The sequence below is a fragment of the Doryrhamphus excisus genome, chromosome 6 (assembly GCF_030265055.1).
Source record: "Doryrhamphus excisus isolate RoL2022-K1 chromosome 6, RoL_Dexc_1.0, whole genome shotgun sequence".
In the NCBI taxonomy this organism is placed as follows: Eukaryota; Metazoa; Chordata; class Actinopteri; order Syngnathiformes; family Syngnathidae; genus Doryrhamphus; species Doryrhamphus excisus.
In genome coordinates this window covers 17,299,615-17,322,828 of record NC_080471.1, presented here as the reverse complement: position 1 = coordinate 17,322,828, position 23,214 = coordinate 17,299,615, and the positions used below count along the sequence as shown (strand labels likewise).

General features: G+C 40.6%; 3 protein-coding genes across 7 annotated transcripts; 2 read left to right on the top strand and 1 right to left on the bottom strand.

The window, feature by feature from the left end:
• Positions 1 to 8,137: 8,137 nt before the first annotated feature.
• On the top strand, positions 8,138 to 10,617 carry snapc5 (small nuclear RNA activating complex, polypeptide 5). Its single transcript, XM_058076538.1, has 4 exons — positions 8,138 to 8,299; positions 8,562 to 8,674; positions 8,769 to 8,849; positions 9,967 to 10,617. The coding sequence occupies exons 2-4, from the start codon at positions 8,585 to 8,587 to the stop codon at positions 10,165 to 10,167; spliced, it is 372 nt and encodes a 123-aa protein (XP_057932521.1). The 5' UTR covers positions 8,138 to 8,299; positions 8,562 to 8,584; the 3' UTR covers positions 10,168 to 10,617.
• A 178-nt stretch (positions 10,618 to 10,795) lies between these two features.
• On the top strand, positions 10,796 to 18,609 carry lctlb (lactase-like b). Of its 5 annotated transcripts, none has more exons than XM_058076527.1 (15): positions 10,796 to 10,921; positions 11,871 to 12,054; positions 12,225 to 12,385; positions 12,454 to 12,541; positions 13,366 to 13,475; positions 13,564 to 13,692; positions 13,770 to 13,865; positions 13,941 to 13,995; positions 14,065 to 14,230; positions 14,399 to 14,672; positions 14,747 to 14,873; positions 14,947 to 15,146; positions 15,339 to 15,402; positions 16,726 to 16,770; positions 16,932 to 18,609. In XM_058076527.1, the coding sequence occupies exons 2-15, from the start codon at positions 11,928 to 11,930 to the stop codon at positions 17,045 to 17,047; spliced, it is 1,758 nt and encodes a 585-aa protein (XP_057932510.1). In that variant the 5' UTR covers positions 10,796 to 10,921; positions 11,871 to 11,927; the 3' UTR covers positions 17,048 to 18,609. The 5 variants fall into 5 exon arrangements, with proteins under 5 accessions (XP_057932510.1, XP_057932511.1, XP_057932513.1 ...); XM_058076528.1 differs by having other exon boundaries at positions 14,065 to 14,226; positions 14,395 to 14,672; positions 16,932 to 18,605; XM_058076530.1 differs by lacking the exon at positions 16,726 to 16,770 and adding an exon at positions 16,295 to 16,371 and having other exon boundaries at positions 16,932 to 17,061.
• On the bottom strand, positions 17,192 to 23,080 carry zwilch (zwilch kinetochore protein). The gene is made up of 19 exons (XM_058076534.1): positions 22,824 to 23,080; positions 22,663 to 22,705; positions 22,493 to 22,585; positions 22,297 to 22,418; positions 22,010 to 22,197; positions 21,856 to 21,935; positions 21,628 to 21,783; positions 21,484 to 21,555; positions 21,318 to 21,411; positions 21,196 to 21,248; positions 20,178 to 20,271; positions 20,007 to 20,086; positions 19,757 to 19,913; positions 19,462 to 19,490; positions 19,253 to 19,389; positions 19,080 to 19,175; positions 18,305 to 18,420; positions 18,130 to 18,217; positions 17,192 to 17,338 (listed from the first exon to the last, which is right to left on the bottom strand). Exons 1-18 carry the CDS (start codon positions 22,883 to 22,885, stop codon positions 18,147 to 18,149), a joined length of 1,743 nt encoding a protein of 580 aa, XP_057932517.1. The 5' UTR covers positions 22,886 to 23,080; the 3' UTR covers positions 17,192 to 17,338; positions 18,130 to 18,146.
• Positions 23,081 to 23,214: the final 134 nt, after the last annotated feature.

Genomic DNA, 23,214 nt, shown 5'->3' with positions numbered 1-23,214 from the left:
TGCTCATAAATTCAACAAAAGTTCTTCTATGCAAAGTTTTTATTCCAAGTTTCCTTTATATATGATTTATTTCCATGGCTGAAAAACAGTAAGATTATTAGGAGACATTTCCGCCCCACACTGAAGACATCTGATCACAGGATCAGCCAACCTGGCCTCAAGTGAAAGTGACAGTGTGTCTCCAAGACACATTAGCAGCAAGAGGAAATTGGATATAAACAGATTTTTAAAAATGCAATCGCTGCTGGAAGCAGCCAGGCACAGGGGGCAGGAAATAAACTTGTATTTAAGCTGATTACCCGAGCAGAGGCCCGGCCTCTCTGGCAGCCCCGTGCAGGCCTTCTTCGCCACTACCAATGTTGTTAATTAGAGATTTGTTGAGGGGAAAAAAGGCAGCCTTGTCAGCCTGGCTGTAGTGTTCGTGATGGCTGGCTGGAGGGGGACATGCAGAGCTCTTAATTGGGGCTGTATGCTGTATCGGTGGCTGGCTGGAGCGCTGGTGATGATTGCTGTGAGCAGGTGGCCGTGGCGGCAGCTCCACGCAGGCCATCCTGGGCCAGCCTGTCTGTTCTTGTCAGGGCCTGGAACACTGAGCAGACAGCTCCTGAGCCCCGCGCTCATTACGGCAAGTTGCCCACCCTGTTGCTTAGCAACACCCCCACAGCCCCTCCATAACACATCCTGCCTGGTCTAACAATGTTACCAGCAGTCGTCATAGACATAGACAACTTTGTCTAGTCATGAAAGAAGGTGAATCGGACACTTGTGTCATTATGTAAACTAAAATGATTCATCATCTGGACTTAGTATAGGCAACAATGTGCACAGCTGCTTTTATTATAGCATGATTAGGAAAACACTATTTTTAAAAATATATACAAAATATCATTCATTCATTTTCTACCGCTTATCCTCACAAGGGTCGTGGGGGTGCTGGAGCCTATCCCAGCTGTCTTTGGGCAAGAGGCAGGGTACACTCTGGACTGGTCGCCAGCCAACCACAGGGCACATATAGACAAACAACCATTCACACTCACATTCATACCTATGGACAATTTGGAGTCGCCAATTAACCTAGCATGTTTTTGGAAAGTGGGAGGAAACCGCAGAAAACCCATGCATGCACGGGGAGAACATGCAAACTCCACACAGAGATGGCCGAGGATGGAATTGAACTCGGGTCTCCTAGCTGTGTGGCCACTCGTCCAATCCTGATTGCTTTAACATTGCAACAAGAGCTTAAATGGTGATGACAGAGGAAATTGCATCAATTGCATCTTTCAAACAGCAGCCATCAGAAATTCTGAATAATATTGTAAAAATAATGATCTGTCCTGTTGGGGATTAACAAGGCGCCATATGATAGGCGATCAGGAAATGGAATGACATCAGTTATGGAGTATATTGTTCAACCAAAAAAAAAACATTGAGGTTCTATAATGTTTTTTAAACGCAGAGATGAACCTTAGACCTTCGTTGTCAAATAGGAGGACATATTTCATGTCGCCACATAAAAATGACATCAAGCTGGAATACCATCAAAAGCAACATACTATAATCAGTGAGTAATATGGGAGTAATATATTATCTTTATAGGTCTAGATGTTATGGCTTGAAACAAAACCAAGTTTTTATTGCGCCCTGTCTCTGCGGCTCTGTAATGAAGTAACTGTAATCCAATCATCAATAAACTGATGACACGTAGCCTCAACAGTCAAGTCAATGCTCCAAGTGCAAAAATGAAATAAATCAAACATAAATCTAACATAACAATCTAACCCAGGACCTGTCCACATTCTGTTGTGGTGATCTGGTTCCTGAAGGTGGACTCCAAAAGAAACTCAATCCATCATGCCAAGAGGCCTACAGCAGTGGAAATTTAAAAACCCACTGGGTTATCATTCGTCACGGCCAGCTTGCATGTCTGGAATGTCTCACTTTGTAAACTTGGGATATCAGACAAGATGGGTGGTGTTCAAGGAGATCAGGACTACTCTCAATGTCGGGACGATCAAAGCGAGCAGTGTTAGCGCTACAGTGTGCACACACACACACACACACACACAGCTGTGTGTCTTCTGGGTTTGCATTTGGGATGGAGGTGCAAGACCGCGCAGTGGAAGTGCCCGTAAATAAATGGTTTTGTCGCCGTGTTCACACATTCCAACAAGCAATGAGGCTTCTCGGCCTTGCACTGCCATTAGCGTAGCATGGCATCCTCACAGTTGTCTGTTGAAATCGCATGAGGAATTCACAGATGTACTTAAGGATAATAGTTTGGATGAGGTCTTTATTTGTTAGATGTGCTGCAAAGGCATGTTTTCAAAAAGATACAAAGTCCCAAGCTTTTCATTTGGTCCATCTAACATCATTAAAGCATTCAGTCTAAGGCCTCCGCATCCAAAAATGCAGTAGGGAGGTTGATATATTTAATTGGTAACCAAGTAAACACTGTTTTAAAGGAATATAACATGCAGCTACAATTTCAGACAAAACATCACAACTTTGATGCAGTATCTTTCATCGCATTATGTGAGGAGTTAACTGGGTGAATTGGACCGATGGGGGAAAAATATAGATACTGATACTAATGAATTTCCTCCTGCTTGGTCTGACATGTGAACAACCCACCAAAGAACCAGGAACCAGGCACGGGTGAGTTAGAGAGTATGGAGATGACAAGTAGAGAGAGGAAAGGAAAGCCATTAATCACACTACAGTCTTTGGGCCTGCTGTGGTGGAGGTATTTTTGCTCGCCCCATCGAGAAGGGCCAATGGAACAAGAACGCTCTGTACGGGTGGTCAATTAATTTACGAATTTCACTTGTGATAGGAGACTTCACCGCAACCCCGTTTTCATTGTTCTTGGTGTCGTGACCCTTGGAATTCCCTTGCCTGAAGCATGAAGCAGCTCATTCCATTTGAGCCCAGCCTCTCTGTCTTTTCACTGCGGTTACAATGGATTGCCTTACATCCTGGATCTGCCAACACTTTCGGCCTCTGTTCAGTTTTCCAGGCAGCTGTCTTTTACTCAAAACACCACCTTTCACACTTTCATGGGATCATTGTGCACAGCTTTTCCACTTTGCATATAATCTCTCTGCGGATAGACGCCTTCAATCATCCACACATAAACAAGTCATATCTGAACTTTGGCCACATATAATTTCCGAACTTGTATGTGGAAGAGTCTGCTGAATCTTGTGTTTTTGAGATAATAAAAAATGCTGATGCATCAACAATCAGGTTTGCCAAAGGGCAATGATGTAATGCATGGCTTGGCTAACAACTTCTTGATGAAAGTGAACAGTATCACAGCCATCAGGGGCATCTAGTGCTACACACACACACACACACACACACGTGTTGATAGAAAGAAAACACACTCTTCAACACACCACAGTGTTGTGGTTCATCTGTGATTAACACTACTATCAATCATGATTTGTGATCGAGTGACAGCGTGTCCACTGGGGTGGACTGTGTTTCACTGTCCGGTCTCTCAAGAACTGAGGTCATGCATCTTAAAAGTGGTTCTTAAAACGACACTCGGTACACTGCAGATCTGTGTTGTAGCCACACACTTGAGTCAACACCAGATTGTAATAAGATTAATGCATTAATCGATGTCAGTAGGAAATGAATGGCTATTTCCTACTGCACAGTACCTACCCTACTTTACACTGCTCTATTCAGGTACTAATTCTATTATTCTATTATTTATTAGTGACATTTTTTTTCTCTGCCTTGAGGTGTAGACCAGTGTTTTTCAACCTTTTTTGAGCCACGGCACGTTTTTCATGTTGGAAAAATTTTGCGGCACACCAATAACCAACATTATTTGCTTCTTTCAGCTTTTTCCTGATATTCCTGAACATGACTCGCCACAGCAGATCCTTTTGATCCGCATACTAATTTAACCAACAATGTTACAAAATGTCACCACTACCTCTCACGTGCATCACTAAGTCTAATTAGAGGAACGAGGCAATCAGCTACGTGTTGCCACACGGATGAATATTACATTGCTCTGCCAGTCTTTACACCAATGACACGCGACAATGACATCATATTTGCAGAAAATTATTAATACATGTTAATTAAAAAAGTGATATTGAATAAATCCTCACCGCACACCTGACGATTTCTCACAGCACAGTTGTTGAAAATTACTGGTGTAGTCGGCAAGTCAACTGCAATTTTTCGATTTTCCAACAGTGGCGGTATTCACAGTCATCGGTCACGTGGCGCTAGTCAACATAATTCAAGTCATAATATTAGTCACACACAAAGTATGTATCCATATCTATGTGCCTCGGTTCATGTTGATTAGAGTGAATACAATCTCACTACAGTCATCAGCAGCGCGTGCGTGCGGATATGCATGACTATATATGTGTGGGAGTTCGGAAACGGATATGTAAAGGCTGAGGTAGTTCCTTGAAAACAAAGGCTTCAGAGTCACATGAGTCTTTCCTTTCACAGGCGCCCGAGGCTCATGTCCACATCACTGGAACGCTTAAGAGGGAACATCCTGGAGCTGCCACCCCCTCGTTTCCCTTCACCTGACCTACGGCACATCACAGCAATCAATAACACGTCCACATTAGTGAAACAACAGCAACTATTACGACAGTGCTGGTGTTTTGGTTCTTATGACCTCTTTAACCTTTCACTACCATGAATGGAGCTAAAATGTTGATGTTTTGTCACAAAATTGTCACTGCGCCGAGCTAAAAGTGTGGACACCTCCACTGGTGTGCAACCACACCCATCTCAGTGCAGCCTAGTCTACCAAATTGGTTGCACCCAGTGGTGCGCTGGAAAAAATTACCACTGTGTAGGGTGCGCTGGGGTGCGCCACCTTGCGCTGTGCCATCAAATTAGAGCCCATTGTGCGGCGTTACATGGTAATAACTATAAAAGTACACTTCACCCACTAACTGTGGTACAAAAAAATCACTGAGAAAATCCATAATGGCCGAGTGGCTCACAGCTAGGAGACCCGAGTTCAATTCCACCCTCGGTCATCTCTGGGTGGAGTTTGCATGTTCTCCCCGTGCATGCGTGGGTTTTTTCTGGATACTCCGGTTTCCTCCCACATTCCAAAAACATGCTAGGTTAATTGGCGACTCCAAATTGTCCATAGGTATGAATGTGAGTGTGAATGGTTGTTTGTCTATATGTGCCCTGTGATTGGCTGGCAACCAGTCCAGGGTGTACCCCGCCTCTCGCCCAAAGGCAGCTGGGATAGGCTCCAGCACCCCCACGACCCTCGTGAGGATAATAAGCGGTAGAAAATGAATGAATGATAATTGTATATATTTTTATATGAATAATCCATAATGTCGCTTACAGAATTTCTAAAATGACAATTGTTAAAATTTGCTAATCTAGCGAAACATAAACAATTCTTAACAGCGAGGAGCAATATTATCTTAGGGAAGCATTACACCTAAAACACTTACTACATATATACATGTATATATATATTATATATATATTATATACATATAAGTAGGTACAACACTAAATACTTTCAGTATTTCTGCATGTGGAATCACATTCTAGAATGGATTGAGTAAGGAACTCAAACAATGCACTAAAATGAGTGATTTCAAGAAAAAGTACAAGCAGTTGATGTTTCCAAAATACAAAGAAGAGACCTGAACCACTGTGTACATACAATACTATGTCTAACCACTACACTGACTACTAACTTCCTCCTGTTCCTTTTTGGATGTGCACAACGTTGCATTATGCTACGTGGTGGACTCCAGTGTAACTTGTGTGCATGTTCAAGATGAATTCAACCATTACCATAACCCCCTCTTCATCACTCCACTGTTTCAATGCTTTTGCTCTTTGTTTTACTGGCCCGACTGCTCTGTTCAAAGGTCATCCCCCCCATTTTATGTTCCCCGCCTCCTTTCCTCCTCTCCCTTTTGGGAGGCCCCTCTTCCAACACGCCCAGCATTCCATAGACTGTGGGAGCACCTTCAAACGCTCCACAAGCTATAGCAGACGACTGCTATAGCTGAGCTGCCATTTAGCCTCGGTTTGGTGGCTTTGATTGGGAAGGAACCCTCAAAGCAGCGTCGGAGTCTGTGTGGGGGAGTGTTTGGGAGAGGGTTAAATGCAAAGATTTAAGCTGCTGAATCCAGTGCCACACCAAACTTGGTGACCACAGCAAGGCCTCTCGTGTGGGTACGAGAAAGGCTGGCAGCTGCAATGGCAGCGCTCGCTTCTCAGAGCACCTTGGCGTCTGACCTTCCTAAATCCTCAGGGTCACGACCATACTGACACACGGCTCCAGTTTCAGACTCCCCAGCACGGCCAAGTGAAGTTCTACATGCATGGTCACACACGCAACACACGTCAAACTAAATTCCAAGTCTCTTCCAGGTTCAAACTGTGGGGTCAACTGCACAGATAATGTTTTAAGCATCATTTTCAATTTGTCCATCATACAAGTGCATTACAAGATTTGGGTTCGATCCTCCTCTTGGGCATTTCTGGGTGGAGTTTGCATGTTCTCGCCGTACAAGCATGGGTTTTCTCCGGTTACTCCAGTTTCCTCCAACATTCCAAAAACATGCTAGGTTAATTAGCGACTCCAAATTGTATGAATATGAATGTGAGTGTGAATGGTTGTTTGTCTATATGTGCCCTGTGATTGGCTGGCGACCAGTCCAGGGTGTACCCCGCCTCTCACCCAAAGACAGCTGGGATAGGCTCCAGCATACCATGACCCTCATGTGATAAGCGGCATGGATGAGACAAGTGTATTGCTAATTTTCCTCTGGATAAGAACATTATCTGCCTATTTATATATTTGTGTAAATAGAAGTTCAATAACAATACATAAAAACAAAACCCTCAGTCGGAATGACAAAGTCAGTCACAGGTTGCAGATGCTTCTCATTCATTAACTATCACATAAGTGTAAAAAGAAGTTCACCCTTTTTATTGCCAAGAAGTAATATTGTGTATGATGACACTTCCTGTTTATATCTTTTCTAATCTTTTCTCATATTATTTTTTGCGGGCTATGTGCATGTGTTTTTCATAAACTATTTGGTTAAATTGGGAACTGTATGACATTCAGTGGAAGGTTTGATGAAACTACGACTTCAAGCACTTCTGTTGTCATGTGTCAGAGCAGAGACAAGTCTATTGTTCCTCAGGGCTGCACTTTAGTCAGTCTCCAGTTGTACCAATGTGCTGTGATTATTAATGCTCACATCTGGATAGATTTAGCCAAGGAATCCTATAAAGAACCTAATGGGCTCTTCTAACATTTTTCAGTGACTGATTAAGAGCCATTTCAGCTCTTGTTGACATCAATGAGCACCATCTGTGATTTATTATGTTTCCACTTGTTCTCCTTTGGTGTAATGGAGGGGTCTTGCACGCTTTTTAAGTTATTTACAACAGTGTTGTATATTTGTATATGGGCGTCTTCCGTAGTTTAATGTAAAGAAAATGTAACTACTGGCATTAGTTGTGCTCACTTGTACAGTATAGCCAAAAAACTGTGGATCACAAATAAATGTGACTAATTGAGACGGCCATTAAAATGTCTATTTTTAGACACGAATATAGCCTTGATTAGGCTGCTGCATCATAGCACCAGAGGCTCACTCCTCCCCCTCCAAACCGCCTTGCTCGCTTGATGTTCTTTGATTTTGGATCAACATTTGCAATACAACTAACCTTGCAATTGTTAGACTAGATTAAGCTTGTGGTGGTACCCTTGTGTTTTATGACAGAGGCCATCAACATGAGCCACATTCGTTACAAATTAGGCTGGGACACCAGAGAATGGGACAAGATTCTGCTAGTTTCCGTTTTCGCCAAGAGATGTCGCCAAATATCAAACTGATTTTCCACTGATGATGCTGCCTTTAAGGGTTCCTCGGAATGTCGTCAATTTCTAGCGTCAATGTGAGGAATGAAAACGCTACATAAAACGTGGTATTTGTAATACATTTATAATTTCCTCAAACTGAAACAAACACAATTGATAATTTCAGTAAAGTTACTTTAATTAACAAAACACCAATTAAACTGTATTTAATAGAATCTAGATAGTTTTGAAAATTGCCACGACGGGTTGGACAGCCAATATCCGGAAACAACGTAACAAGACGGGAAGTAAACCGGAAGCCTTAAATCGTCCGTTTGTTTGTTTGCTACCGCTGTTTTCTAACCAGAAGCTGTCTGCTACAGGTCGTGTATGTGTTGCCTCAAGAATATCGGCATTAATATGCAGCTGTAGACAACGTTATCAAAAGAGGTAACGTTAATATTCTCAACCGGGGGCTGGTGTGGGAAGTAAGCTGTTGTTTTGACGTTGCATTTATCCTGCATTCTGAACAGCTAACTGCCGTTTAATATCAGTTCATTCATCGTTTACCGTGTTATACTTGCGATCAATGACTGACATTTTGTTGAATAAACCAAACTTAGAATAATTCTGTTTTGTCATTATTAACATGTTGGCGTGTGTAAAGCAAAGATATGAAATGTCCGCTAACTCTAAATGCACTCCATTTTAGTTGCTGGTGTAAAATCTGTGAAGATGCACAGCCGCCTGCAGGAATTGAAGAAGGAAGAGGAGACTCTCCTTAAAATCAAAGTCATGCTACAAGACCAGCTAAACAGGTTAAAGGTGAGCATGGGATTTATCAATAATCTCATATTAGTGAGTTGTTCATTTCTGATACCAGTGGTTTGTATTAAATAACATTTCATTTGTCTTTTAGTTTGAAGAAGGGGCCTTGAAATCAATCATTAAAGCTCAAACAGAGGAAGGAGCATCAGAATGCCCATCCCCGGAAATTGAGGTAGTGTACCAGAGAGCATGCATCAAAAGAATCTACATATGAATATACTTACTTGAAGGTTATGTTGGTAAATCTGCACAATTTACGGGTGCATGGCGAAAAGAGTGGTTACTGCGCAGGCCACACATCTAGGAGACCCGAGTTTGATTCCACTCTCGGGCATCTCTGTGTTTGCATGTTCTATCTGAGTGCGTGGGTTTTCTCTGGGTACTCCGGTTTCCTCCCACATTCCAAAAACATGCCAGGTTAATTGGCGACTCCAAATTGTCCATAGGTATGAATGTGAGTGTGAATGGTTTGTCCATATGTGCCCTGTGATTGACTGCCGACCAGTCCCGGGTGTACCCCGCCTCTCGCCCGAAGACAGCTGGGATAGGCTCCAGCACGGCCGTGACCCTCGTGAGGATAAGCGGGTGAAAAGGAATGGCGGTGGTCCTCGGTAACGCCATTCCATGGTTGCACGCGCTACCCCATAAATTAATTCAAAACTTATTATTTGTCTGGAAATGCTCTGCTTGGTTGGGAACTAGCTACAACACATGCAGCTGATGAGTACGCCTACACACTGCGAAGGTGCAGTATTCCTTGTCTCGTGTGTTGCGGGTGAGCACAGGATATGCAATGAGTCGATAACATCGCTTAGTAATTCACTTTTTGAACTGTATACAGTATACAGAATAATGTTAGAGACTCAAAAGGCCTGAGGGATATGATCTTTTCATCTTTTAAGTAGTGTTGTGAAAGTGAAATTATTTCCAGTAAGTTAGTTAAACCAACATGACAATTTGAAACCGTAAAGTTTTAAGGATACCCTATGAAGAAAATCAGATAATCCAGGATTATTAGGAGTTGCCTGTGGAGATGCTTTGCATTCGTAGTGGATGACTGTGGTCCAATGATAAATTCACAAAAAACGGCATGCCTCTGAAATTTTCAGCACTAAAGAATGAAACACGATAAAACTGTCGAAACACCTGAAAGACAGGCACAGCAAAAGTGGCTGACTTTCACACTCTTGCATGGATAAGATTGGTTACAAAAATAAGGATCGGCTGGTGGCTGATTCCCCCAAATTACAGAAATCGTTTAATCGTCACATCTTTGTCGTTATTTGCAGACCAACGTCAACCTTGACGATGAAATCAAGATAAACAGCACCAAGCTGCTTCTGAACACTGCTACAGATTATGACATGAAAGAAGAAGAAGAAGAGGAGGAGGAGGAGGAGGAGGAAGACGAGGAGGACGACGACAATGAAGATGGTGACGAGTTCGGTTTTGCACCTGACGGGGATGAAGAAGATGATGACGATTACTGAGCTACGTTAACGCTTAATGCGGCCTCAGTGTTTCTACAATCTAACAGCATAGATTTGTTAACCTGTGTACTACTTTTCATGTGAGAAGTTTTAATTTATTGTCATGCGGTGTGTAGCAGTCGGGTTGATGTGCGGTGCTAATTGTATCCTCTCCTCTCCTCACCTTTTAGAATCCATGTTTCCAATTTAGTGAGCATTGCCACACCAAAGTAAACCAGTAGGTGCTTGTACTCTACTAGGTGCCGCAAATGAGACATTAAAACGTGCCTGTTAGCATGAAACAGTATGGCTGGGCCATATAGAAAATGACATAAGCACAAAATAAAAATTTTGTATTTTTTATGTTGTATATGAATATTTTCATTTACATGTGTTATTATTATATGTTATTTGTAATTATGACAAAGATACAGTAAATGTTTTTCAGCTGAAATAAAGTGTACGACAGTTCCTCTTGTCTATAGATATGCAACTGAGCCCATACTGATGTTTTATTCCTGTTCTAACCTCGGTCATTGGGTTATGCAGTGTAAACACTTTTCTGCCAACAAACAATTCAGCGTTTTCAAAGAGCTAAAACAATGCCTCTGCACACGTGTATTGCTACAAGAGGCAGGTCACAATAGAGTCGCTGGCCTCTATAGATGTACACAGCTTTCCACATGGCCCGCTGTCCCAGGAGGGCCCCCATTTGCACCGGGACTGTGGACTGAGCACACACCACCTACAAATGACCTCTTCATAAAATACAAAGGTAATAGGACATCCTATTTATACCTTTATAGCTATGTATCAAATTAATTGGTGTTATGGTGCCCTTCGTATTGCAAATGTATGCCTTGGGCCTCACTGTAAGGCAATAGAACCATGTGATTTGTTCCAACCAATCAGCAAAAATATAATGTAAGTTTTATAATCATATGTCTATATAGTATATGAATAATGTTAGTATATATATATATATATATATATATATATATATATATATATATATATATATATATATATATATATATATATATATATATACTAATATACATGTGTAAAAAATAACTTGTCAGTAAAAGTTGTTGAATTTTAGGAAATAAAATACACAAATAAAATGTGCAAATAAATATTTTCAAGTAATTGCAATTTTTGTTCACGGTAATGCAGAGCATAAATATTTTTTTACATGCGTTCTAGAGATTTCTGTTAGATTTCGTGCAAGACTTTAGAATCAAATCATGCTCTAAGAGAAAATATGGAAATTTAACTGAAAAAAAACGTGCATTTTTAAAATAAAATATCAAAGAAATACAGCAGAAATTGATATGGAGTTGTGATTGTGCATTTTGAATACAATATGCAGTTACATTATTCATCTACATTGTAAATTACATTTCTTCAACCTTCAACTTTATGTTACCAAAATGTATAAACACAACAAGTTTGAAATCATTTTGAGTGCATCTAGTATGTAATGATACTTTTTGCTTACAGACGTGAAATCATAGTTGTGTGGGTTGTGTCAGCGTCAGCAAGATGCAATCACAGACCATTGAGTTTCAATGGGAGCGTTTAGTGGGGAATTGGGAGCTTGAACCCCCCCCCCCCCCCCTCTCCCCTCCCCATCACATGCTTCTATGCAATTCTATGACTGCTTATTCTAAATTGCGTTCTGTGTCTTAATTTTACACTTTCTGAAATGTTTGTGTGGACAGTTGTGCAGAAGTGGAAGAGAACCAGACCCCCGAGTGTGCTGCAGGGTGAAGAATACCATGTTGTCTCGCTGTGCACTCAGTGTGTGCCATGTGTTTGTGCTGGTGCTGTGTGTGTCTGCGACTGAGGACTTCGACTGGACAAAGAACGACCACGGCTCCTTCTATTATGGCACTTTTCCAACTGGTATGAGTCCTACATACAGATACATGCAGATCATACTTCCTCAACTGTAGTGCCCTATATAGGTGTTTATTTACTTACCTTCCAGTATCTGTCAGTACTAGGCAGTTATTAGGTGGAAGGCATTTCTTATATCCCATCTTCAGTAAGAATGTAACCCCTTGGTTTATCAGGATTTTCGTGGGGTGCCGGCAGTTCAGCCTATCAAACAGAAGGAGCCTGGGATAAGGATGGAAAAGGACTGAGTATTTGGGATATATTCAGTCATAAGAAAGGCAAAATTCAACTCAATGAGACAGGGGATTCGTCTTGTGACGGCTACTACAAAGTAAAGGTAGGAAGATCCGTGGAATATCAACAGTTCAATGCAAATATTGAACTCTTACTTTGTGCCTTTGACAGGATGATGTCGCTTTGATGAAGGAGCTCAAGTTGAATCACTATCGCTTTTCCATTTCTTGGCCTCGACTCATTCCCACTGGTATTAAATGTGAGTAACTTCAGTCGCCAGACACAACAGTAGGTAGTACCCGGACAGAACTAATAATGCACTTAGCCTACTGTTTTAAATGACACTGTCAGAGAGGTATTCATTTAACAAACTGTTTACTATTGGAGTTGGAGGTTACAGTGGTGTACAAACACAGCCGTTTCTGTGTCGTCGTACACAAACCTGAAAAATATTAGGTGTGGCATCTGTAAAGCTGAGGTTTATAGTGGAGTTAAAAAAGAAGTATTGATCTGAATGGAATTAGGAATAAGAAAAAGGGGGTTTAATAGTTGATAACTCCAAATTGTCCATAGGAATGAATGTGAGTGTGAATGGTTGTTTGTCTATATGTGCCCTGTGATTGGCTGGTGACCAGTCCAGGGTGTACCCCGCCTCTCGCCCGAAGACAGCTGGGATAGGCTCCAGCACATAATGCATTAAATTAATTTAATACATTACACCCAAAGTTTTTAAACCAATTTGTTTTTTATCAACACAATGTAGAAATACAACTGAACAAAAAACATTATTGATTTTTCCGTAATCATCCCTCGGTGGAAAATGTTTGGACACCCCTGCATTATACCGTAATACAGTATATATTCAGTATATCATTTTAATGTATTATATATTTGAATGTTTCAAACATTTTGTGTGGGGAAAAATTACAAATGTAAAATATAGTTCCTGATTTTTTTTTTTAAATGCATCAGAAAATGATAGCTCTGACAGTGCCAACCAAACTGAAACATATATGTGTGTATACTGTGTAAAGTGTCTTGTAAGTATACGTGATGATACATCTTTTTTAACTCAATTTCCAGCTGATCAGATCAGTGAAAGAGGAATTCAGTACTATGATGATCTCCTTGACCACCTGCTGGGAAACAAGATCACTCCCATTGTCACTTTGTATCACTGGGATCTCCCACAGGTCGATGCACACAAGATACTGACCTCCCACACTATTTTTAATAAAATGAATGCATTTTCCTTTAAGACATTTTATTCCCCTTTTCTAGGTATTGCAAGAGAGATATGGCGGGTGGCAGAATATAACCATGGTCAATCATTTCAATGACTTTGCAAGCTTGTGCTTTGAGAGATTTGGCAACCGAGTAAAATACTGGATTACATTCAGCAATCCATGGGTAGGCTTGGGTATTATTGAGGCACAATTTAGTACTTACGTACTAATGATCGTTGACTGACTTAATATCATGTTTAGTCTGTAGCAGTGGAAGGCTATGAAACAGGTGAGCACGCTCCTGGACTGCGGACGAGAGGAACTGGAGCATACCGCGCTGCCCATCACATTATTAAGGTAGCACAAGTCAACTTTCCGCCACTTGGGAAGTTACAACAAAGCAACTTAACATGAAATAATACTCACCCACAGGCTCACGCTAAAGTGTGGCATACCTATGACACACAGTGGAGGGCAAAACAAAAAGGTAGGCCATCCTAGAGCACATTGAGCATGCAGTGTCATGAGCGCTGAGAGATACCGTCTGCATCTGCAGGTCTTGTCGGCATCTCCCTGACTGCAGACTGGGGAGAGCCTGTAGATATTAGCAACCAGAAGGACATCGAAGCCGCTGAGCGATATGTCCAGTTCTCACTTGGCTGGTTTGCAACACCTATCTTTCATGGAGACTACCCTCAAGTGATGAAAGACTTTATCGGCAAGTGATGTGAAAGTAGAAAGTTTGTTGTTGAGCCAAAAGAACTGAAGTCAGGACTATAATGCCATGAAGGCATCACAGCAACTTTCTATTTCAGATCAAGTATATCTAGTTTGCATCTCAGCATTCCCACCATTGTCAACAAAGGGTGATTTACTGTTTGTCCAGGGAGGAAAAGCATCCAGCAGGGTCTTGGGACATCTCGTTTGCCCTCATTCTCCCCCCAGGAGAAGAGCTACATCAAAGGCACCTGTGACTTCCTGGGCATTGGTCACTTCACCACACGTTACATCACCCAGAAGACTAACCCATCAGGCCGCGGTACAAGCAGCTACTTCATGGACCGTGACTTGGCTGAACTGGTTGACCCCCAGTGGCCTGACCCTGGCTCTGAGTGGCTCTATTCTGTGCCGTGGGGTTTCAGACGACTGCTCAATTTTGTTAAGGTGACTTGTGGTTTACTTTGATTTATTTGGTGCGATGATATGATATATCTTCTAATGTTGTCTTTCCTTTTTAGACTCAGTATGCAAACCCAATGATTTATGTGACAGAGAATGGAGTCTCTGAGAGGATGCAATGCACAGAGCTGTGTGATGACTGGAGGATACAGTATTATAAAGACTACATCAACGAGATGCTCAAAGGTGAATTTACAGTAGCTGTTATTAAGAGCATGTTGCTGTATATGAAATACATGGTATTTTGTTCTCCTCTCAGCTGTCAGAGATGGAGTCAATGTCAAAGGTTATACCGCATGGTCCCTGCTAGACAAGTTTGAGTGGGATGAAGGCTTCACTGAGAGATTTGGCTTGTATTATGTGGACTTCAGAAACAAAAACAAGCCTCGTTATCCCAAATCTTCAGTTCAGTTTTACAAGCGCATCATCACCTCCAATGGATTTCCCAACCAGAGAGAGGTAAATGTTTGGGCATGAACATGAAACATGGGCTTCTAATACACAAGTCATTCCGGGATTTTATATTAGTTCTTAGTCTTTACTAGATTTTATATAGTAGTAAATGTTGTTGCCTACTTTTAAATGTTATTTTCTATCAATGGCACAGTACATGTACTATGTCAGTGATGTAATATGAATGGTTTTTAACAGGTTGAGAACTGGAGGAGAAAGGCTGTTGAGACCTGCTCATCCAGCAACCAGCTCCTTGCTGCAGGTAAGGTGAACTTAAAAATTCTTTTTTTTTTTTTAAATGCCCCCGACGTTCATCACGTAATCAGACTAGCTGGGGTAAACAAATAAAGATTCTAACCTAAAATTTAAAATGAATGAGAGAGTATGTGACATTGCCTTTAAACTAGAATGGCAATCAGTAAAGCAAAAACCTCCACCAAGGCCATATTTACAACCTCAATTACGGTCAACAGCGATACGATAACCAGCATTCCAGATCTTCCAGAATCTGCACCTATTCCAGGTGCTAAGAGGACTTCCGGTGTTGCAGAATGCAACTTTCTTGGAGTTAATAACAAACGCAAATTTTGTATTTTTTAAATGTTCGCTTTTAACATACAGCCATGTGTGTTGGATCCAAAATCTGATCCGGAAGTAGACTAGACTGTGCGAAGTATATCAAGAGGTTAAAAGACGTTACTTCAAGACATTTCTGAATGGTAAGTAGCTTTAGCATTTTAGCATTAGGTTGTCTACAGCATCTGTAACCTGTAATGTGGTCATGACACACGCGGGACTACCGGTGTTTAAAATGAAACTTGGGTTGACCCACTGATTGTGGTGGGAAATGGCTATTAGCAACCCCACTCCCTGTATGCACACTCTATAATACTACACAGATAACCGCTTTTGTTCCATGACCTACACAAAATAAACACAGTTCGGACTCTGATGAATTCTTATTTACTGCTTCCTTGTTTACTCAATCATGGAAAATATACAATACCATAATGTTGTCCTGGATCCACACAAAAATGTTCTTGCAGTTTTTCTTTGGTTGTCCTATCACCTTGGTGGAGCTATAGTCAATTTAGCAGTATCAATACTAAAATCTGGCAAAGGAAATCTGAGACATCTTTTGTTTGCCCCTCCAGCTAGAAGAAAATCCACGGAACATGCAGAAAAGCCAAGGGTTTGGCCTGTGCATGATGAAGTTTAAACTTGATTGAGGGTACAAATCATCACTTTAATACAATGTCTCATTTTGTGATCTTGTGGTTCTTCACATAACATGCTCAAAGTGTGTCGCCTAGCCACTTTTCCCAATGTAATGGAAAAATCAGCATTACTACTGATAGACAAGGCTACGAGGTATTTCATAATAGGCGTAATCACACAACTTGAGCAGAGTTTAGTTTATGGATATAAAATACTGTTTGTCTTTTGGAGTTGCTTGGTGGAAGTGCAAAGCGGTTGTCAGTTTTTATTAGATGCATGCAGTTCTCAAAGGGTTATTAATTATTGCTAATTGAAATAATTATTTTTGTTGTTAATCAACTCTGAGTTATTTCTCTTTTTTTAATAGAGGAACAGCGGAGTACTGCTGCCAATATTCTAAGACTTATACATGGTAAGACACCACCTGTGCTCCAGAGAGATCAAAATAAAGATGCAAATAATTAAACACAACAAACCCTTTGAGTTCTGTTTTTGAGCATCAACATGCTTTTAGCAAAACTAAACAAAATGTACTGTTGATCAGTTGCTAAATGATGTGTGTGTTCTTTCCAGACCCTCTGACAAGTCACATGGAGATGGTAACGGAGATTGTTGTTCCAACTGTGTGCACACTCTCCATTTTACTGAGTGCCATCTTCCTCATGTTCCTGCTGCAAAGGCGGAACTAACAGAGAAATGCTAACTCGTGCACAATGATATCTGTGAGAAGATGCGAGTGTACGGTACTGTTTATAATCTACCATCTGATACCGGTGCTAGTCAGTACTTTTGAAACGGTTCCTGAACCAGTACTTAAAGGAAAACTAATTGTGTCCAAAAAAACAAAACACCTTTTTTATTTGTATACAAATTTGTGACATACAAGTTGAACAGAGACTAGTCCAAGGTATACCCTGCCTCTTACCCAAAGCAAGCTGGGATAGGCTCCAGCACACCCCTGCAACCCTTGTGAGGATAACCTGCATTGAAAATAATGGGGAGTAGAACAGAATATTAGTACTTCAATAATTCAGATACTATTATAACCAAGTTGTAAAAAAAAAGTAGCAACTACAATTTTACCACCAAAAGGACGCATTGATATCTGCTTAGATTTTTGGTCTGGTTAGTATCATTTACATAGGCACCTGTGTCATTAAAAAGGTACCACGTATCATCCCTACAAGACGCACACACATTTATTTTTCAGGTATTTAATGAATTGTGTGTGTGTGTTGAGTGTGAACATAAATACAATAAACTATTTGGATTTAATTTTATTTTGATGTGTAAACAGTTGTAACATTTTGAATTTTCTCATTAAAATATTGCTGTGAAAAATATCTTGTTTTAAACATTGTACAAGTTGCAAGGGAGCATAAATAAACCTCACTGAACCTCAAAGATTTGTGGTTCTACACACATGGACAAAATTGTTGGTACCCCTCAGTTAATGAAATAAAAAAAAAATGGTCACTCGCATCACTTCAAAATTAACAAAAGTAATAAATAAAAAAATATTGAAAATTAAACAAGCAATCAGCCATCACTTTTGAATGGTTGATTAACATAATTATTTAAATAAACTAATGAAACAGGCCTGGACAAAAATGATGGTACCTCTTCGAAAGATTGAAAACAATTTGACCAGAGTCACATTATCTCAGGTGTGTCCTTTAACTGACATCACAGGGGTCTTCAAACAGTGTGCTGTTTGGTGACAAGGTGTGTACGACACTGAACATGGTCGCATGTACGCGTGTGTACTTACACCATTACCGTGTAGATTCATTCAAAGTTGACAAGGCTGCAGCATACCAAAGTGGAGAAATAGACAGCTTCCACACTGTCCTCGATCGCTGTTTCAGTGGGATGATTAACAAATGAAAGAGTTTAAAAGTTAAAGCCACTTTTAGTATTTGCAGCATGGAATGGACAATGCTCACCTGTTTCAAAGATTACATGATCCACCGGTGGTCTGTCGCTGATCTGTAACACTGTCTTGACTTCACAAGGACCATGTCCACTCGACACTTCCAGTCCCCACACAACTGGATTCACTCTGTGGAAAAACATGCACAGGACAAGTCCTATGATATACGACTCTCTCCAGGTACTACGGTACATGTATTAAAAAAATAAAGTGACTATAATATATTAGAAACAACTCTCATGATGCCACAGAGTCAGGGTCACAAGTAAGCTAGAGTTTAGTTTTAGTTTGCTGTAGGTTGCAGCTGCAATAGTAGCTCAGGTTAGGGATTATTGTGCCCGTTGTGAGATAATTCAATCTTGCAATAAAAGCCTGTTGTTCCAACAATAACATCTGGTGCTTGTGTGTCTCCACGAACGGTACAGTAACATTGCAACATATAGTGACCAGTGTAGAATACTATAATCCCATTGTTTTTAAATGAGTCTTCCAAAAGCCTGATATATATTATTGTTATAATTATTGTATTCTATACTTGCTTATTAAAATGCTTACTTTAGGTAAAAAATACATAACATTTGCTCCAATATATATATATTCATATTCAACACTAAAACAAATGATTTATTAATATCTTTTAAAATTCGAAGTGCAAAGTGGCGTGGGTTGCCTTCTCACAAGGTAATACAAAAAAAAAAAAAACAGCTGTAACTGCTGCAGTGACAAAATTTGAGTCATTTAAAAAGGGAAACAATAACTGTGTACAATGAATGACAGTGCTTTCTTACTTCTGGTAGAAATGGCTGATCAGTGCTGGTTTGATTTGCAGATTAAACTCATGCTCCTCATCATACGGGGATGCTTTGTAGTGTTGTAAACACAATCTATAATAGAGAAAATGAGAATGTACAGTTCTGTAGATGCTTCTAAATCTTTGTAATGGGCCATCAATCTGACTTACTGTGTGAGGAGGAACAGCCTGTCATAGGGCAAACCTATGAATGTACTGCAGGTCACAATTACTTCCAGCAGATGGTGTAGTTTCCTCAACCGGATGACCTGCTCCTGCAAATCCACCTCTGTGCTTAGGTAATAATGCTGTGAAGCAAAACCATCATTGTGAATATCTGTCATTTGTAGAAGAGTTGATGATAAAATGTCTGAGCTTACCAAGTTGTTGAGAGTGGTCAATTCTTCCCCTAAAGAAAATAAAAGATCAAAGAATGTCAGGGACAGGGATGGACTTTTGCCTAAACCGCTAAGACTACAAGGAAAATTGATGACAAATGGATCACTTGATTGTTACAGAGGTCTTTGTATGCAGCTCAAATCTGCAAACTAGTTGAGACCGAATCAATGCTTAATGCTTAGTATTGTAACCCATTTTATTGTTTATATTGACCAATCCATCCATTACTATGCCCATCCCTAGACACAAATATAAAGATTCTGAGTAATAGTTTACCAATGAGGTAGTTTATGTAATCTTTCCTCATCTTGTCCAAGCCCATTTCTAGCAGCATCTGGACAGGCGTGAGGCCTGTAAGTGACACATGCTCGATCTGCTGGTGGTAAGACTGCAGGATGAGCTTGCTGAGTGAGCTGCTACTGTCTCTATGAATCTGGTGGGAGCACAAATAATGAAAATGTTATGACTGCAACCACTTCAGTTCGACGCATTTCTCTGTGATCACCAACTGAGAAAGAAGTCACACCCAAGGTTTGATGTCGTCATATCTCAAAGCCTTGATGACCAATTTCAGGCTGTCTGTGATGTCTTGATATGATGTCACACCTGTAAGAGTCATGTTTATTTATCATCATAACCTGAAATGTAGTGTCCAACCATGTGAATGTTGCCTTCCCTAATGGAGGAATTGGCTTACTTTTTCTCATGCGAACCCACAACTGCTCCACAAAATCCAAATCACCTCGTTCCAGGAAGGAGTTAAAAATGGGCGTGTCGTTTTCAGGTTTTGGCTGTGTAAAACAAAGAAATTTGATAGGTATACCTTGAATTGGTCACCAGCTAATCACATACAATTTACAGAATCTTAAATTAGCCCAATATGCATGTTTTTGTTTTTTTTTTTTTTATGTGAGAGGAAACTGGAGTACCCGCAGAAAAATGCCCCAAGGGTGATTCAAACCCTCAATTTCCTGCTGCCAACATACTAACCACTAGTCCACCATGTGACCCTCAATTCTAAAATCAGCTATGCATGTATAAAAACCGATGCTTGAACTTGAGAAACAATATGAATCATTTTGGAATTCTGTGGTCAAAATGTACAAGAAAGCATACAAATATTATTTAACAGATTTCTTAAGGCACATTTTTATCTAATATATTGCATATTTATTGGACTGTAATTTAAGCACTGGGCGGCACGGCGGTCTGGTGGTTAGTGCGCAGACCTCACAGCTAGGAGACCTGGTTTCGGTCCCCGCCCTCGGCCATCTCTGTGTGGAGTTTGCATGTTCTCCCCGTGCATGCGTGGGTTTTCTCCGGGTACTCCGGTTTCCTCCCACATTCCAAAAACATGCTAGGTTAATTGGCCACTCCAAATTGTCCATAGGTATGAATGCGAGTGTGAATGGTTGTTTGTCTATATGTGCCCTGTGATTGGCTGGCGACCAGTCCAGGGTGTACCCCGCCTCTCGCCCGAAGACAGCTGGGATAGGCTCCAGCACCCCCCGCGACCCTCGTGAGGAAAAAGCGGTAGAAAATGAAATGAAATTTAAGCACTGTACATTGTCACTGTCCATAGAAAACCTTATCGCTTTTCCCCCCCATACCCAATAAATAAATCATTTTAATTTGGAGGTTTAAAAAAATGATGCTTTTCATTAGACAGTTAAAATACAGAGTATAGATACTGCACTCTATGTTGTGATAAGTACCTCTGCTGGTTTTGAAGGATGCTCCTGTTGGGACTTTGCAGTGCCTTGTATCTCTTTAGGGAAATAAAAAGAAATTGTAAGAATACAATTTTGAAAGTGCAACAGCTCCTCAAAACAAATACCTTCAAGGTATTCCTTGGTAAGCTCCACAGCTGACTTGCTTTCCAAAGGGTCCAACCATTCTGTCTCACCCGTTCTCAAACCATCAGCAAGAACCTGGCAGAGATTAGAACAGTTAGAAGCAGTTTTATACAAATATTATACTGTCACTTTGGTGGAGACACACACCTGAAGAAACTGCAGCTCCCTGTACATCTCAAACATGGGGCTCCTCATGTCTCCACATGGAACTTTGATATTCTTCAACATTTTAAAGCGACAGTTTGCATTACAGATCTGAAGGAAGGGTCCCCTTTCAGTGTGAGTGCTTACCAGTGTGGCTGTAGAGGAAAGGGGTGGCGTCTCAAGAACCCTCTCCACATGGCTCCACTTGAAATCTACTGTCACGCAACTTTGTGACTCAATTGTAGTGTTTTCAACTACAGTGAAGCCAAACAAGAGGAAGCGGGCGCTTCCTTTAATCGCCATCTAGAGGCAATGACATGAAAAATTCAAATAGAATCGAAATAGAATACTGTAGATGTTAAGACATTTGCTTACCATTGATGTGCAATTCCTTTTCTTGTGCTCCCATTTCAGCTCATCTAAAGTTAGAAGCTGTTTTTTGTCTACAACAGGGCCTAAAAAGACAAGTCACAGTAGGGTTCATATTTACATATCTGACGACGCTTCATGAAGCATCTGTGCTAAACACCTTTGCGCGTGACAGTGTACAATTTAACACCAGACACTTTATTGCCCACACGGACTCCCTGAGCTCCAACCCAGGCTGTCTGAGCTGGATCTGACATGTCACATCGTAGCCACAGAGGTCGCAGGGCACAATCATCCACAGCTTGAACGTTGGGATTTTGGGATAATGTGTACAAAGACAGCAACTGCCTTAAAATGAAAATGAAAATTTGTTTAGAGAGACAATATGATTATTTGACATGATAGTGGTTCAAAGCTTTCTAAAAAAAAAGGAAGCAGAACAATCACCTCGCTTTATTGATGGTGAGTGGCAGCGGTGTAAGTTCAGCCTGAATGGCAGTGAATGCATCGCCATTGTCATTTGATGTCTCAAGCCTCGCCTCATCATCAGCGTCATTTAATTTTGGAACCTTAAGAGAAATACTGTTTTAACTGTTATTTATTGGATAGCAAAATATTATGTCTTAAACTGAACAGTGCTCACAGCTTTTTCACAAATGAGCACTTCTTGGTTTACACAGTCCAAATCCAGGACTCCAATTATGTCTCCTTTCCTCTTTAGTATTTGGATGTCATCCTGTAAAGCAATGAGTAGTGTGAGAGTCTTCATTGCCAATGTTATGACAGTGAACTACTGAGAGAAAAAAGAATTACCCCATAAGTGCACGTTCCATTGCTTCTACCCTCTTGAAACGATCTGTAAACAACAAACCAATAACTACATTAGTAACTAGCAGCTATTGCAACATTGTACGTTCGAGCTAAAACCCAATGTTTTCCCGCTATAAACCTACAACATTGAAATGTAAACTTACCTGAGAGTGTTAGAAAACGCGCTGACACTTGCCAAAAGCTTACAAGCCATCGATAAGTCCATACATTAATTAATTAATGACGATTCAAACTTGTCGGCAGCTGTTTTCCATAAGCAGTTTTCGATTTGACTGTCCCGCGCGCACAGATATATGACGTCAAAGGTCAAAGTTCTTCAAATTTATACATTTAAATAAATTCCAAGCTAAACGCATTACATATAGAGAAATAAATGTAAGTAATAATTTAAGTGATTTTATGTGTTACTCATATGAATCTATTACATCTACATAATAATGTCGTAGCTGTAAAGTAGTAAAGTAGTCCCGTTTCTTACGCTTATGACGCGACAACATGGCGTAAGGAAATAGTCCATACAAAAGACACCCGAGC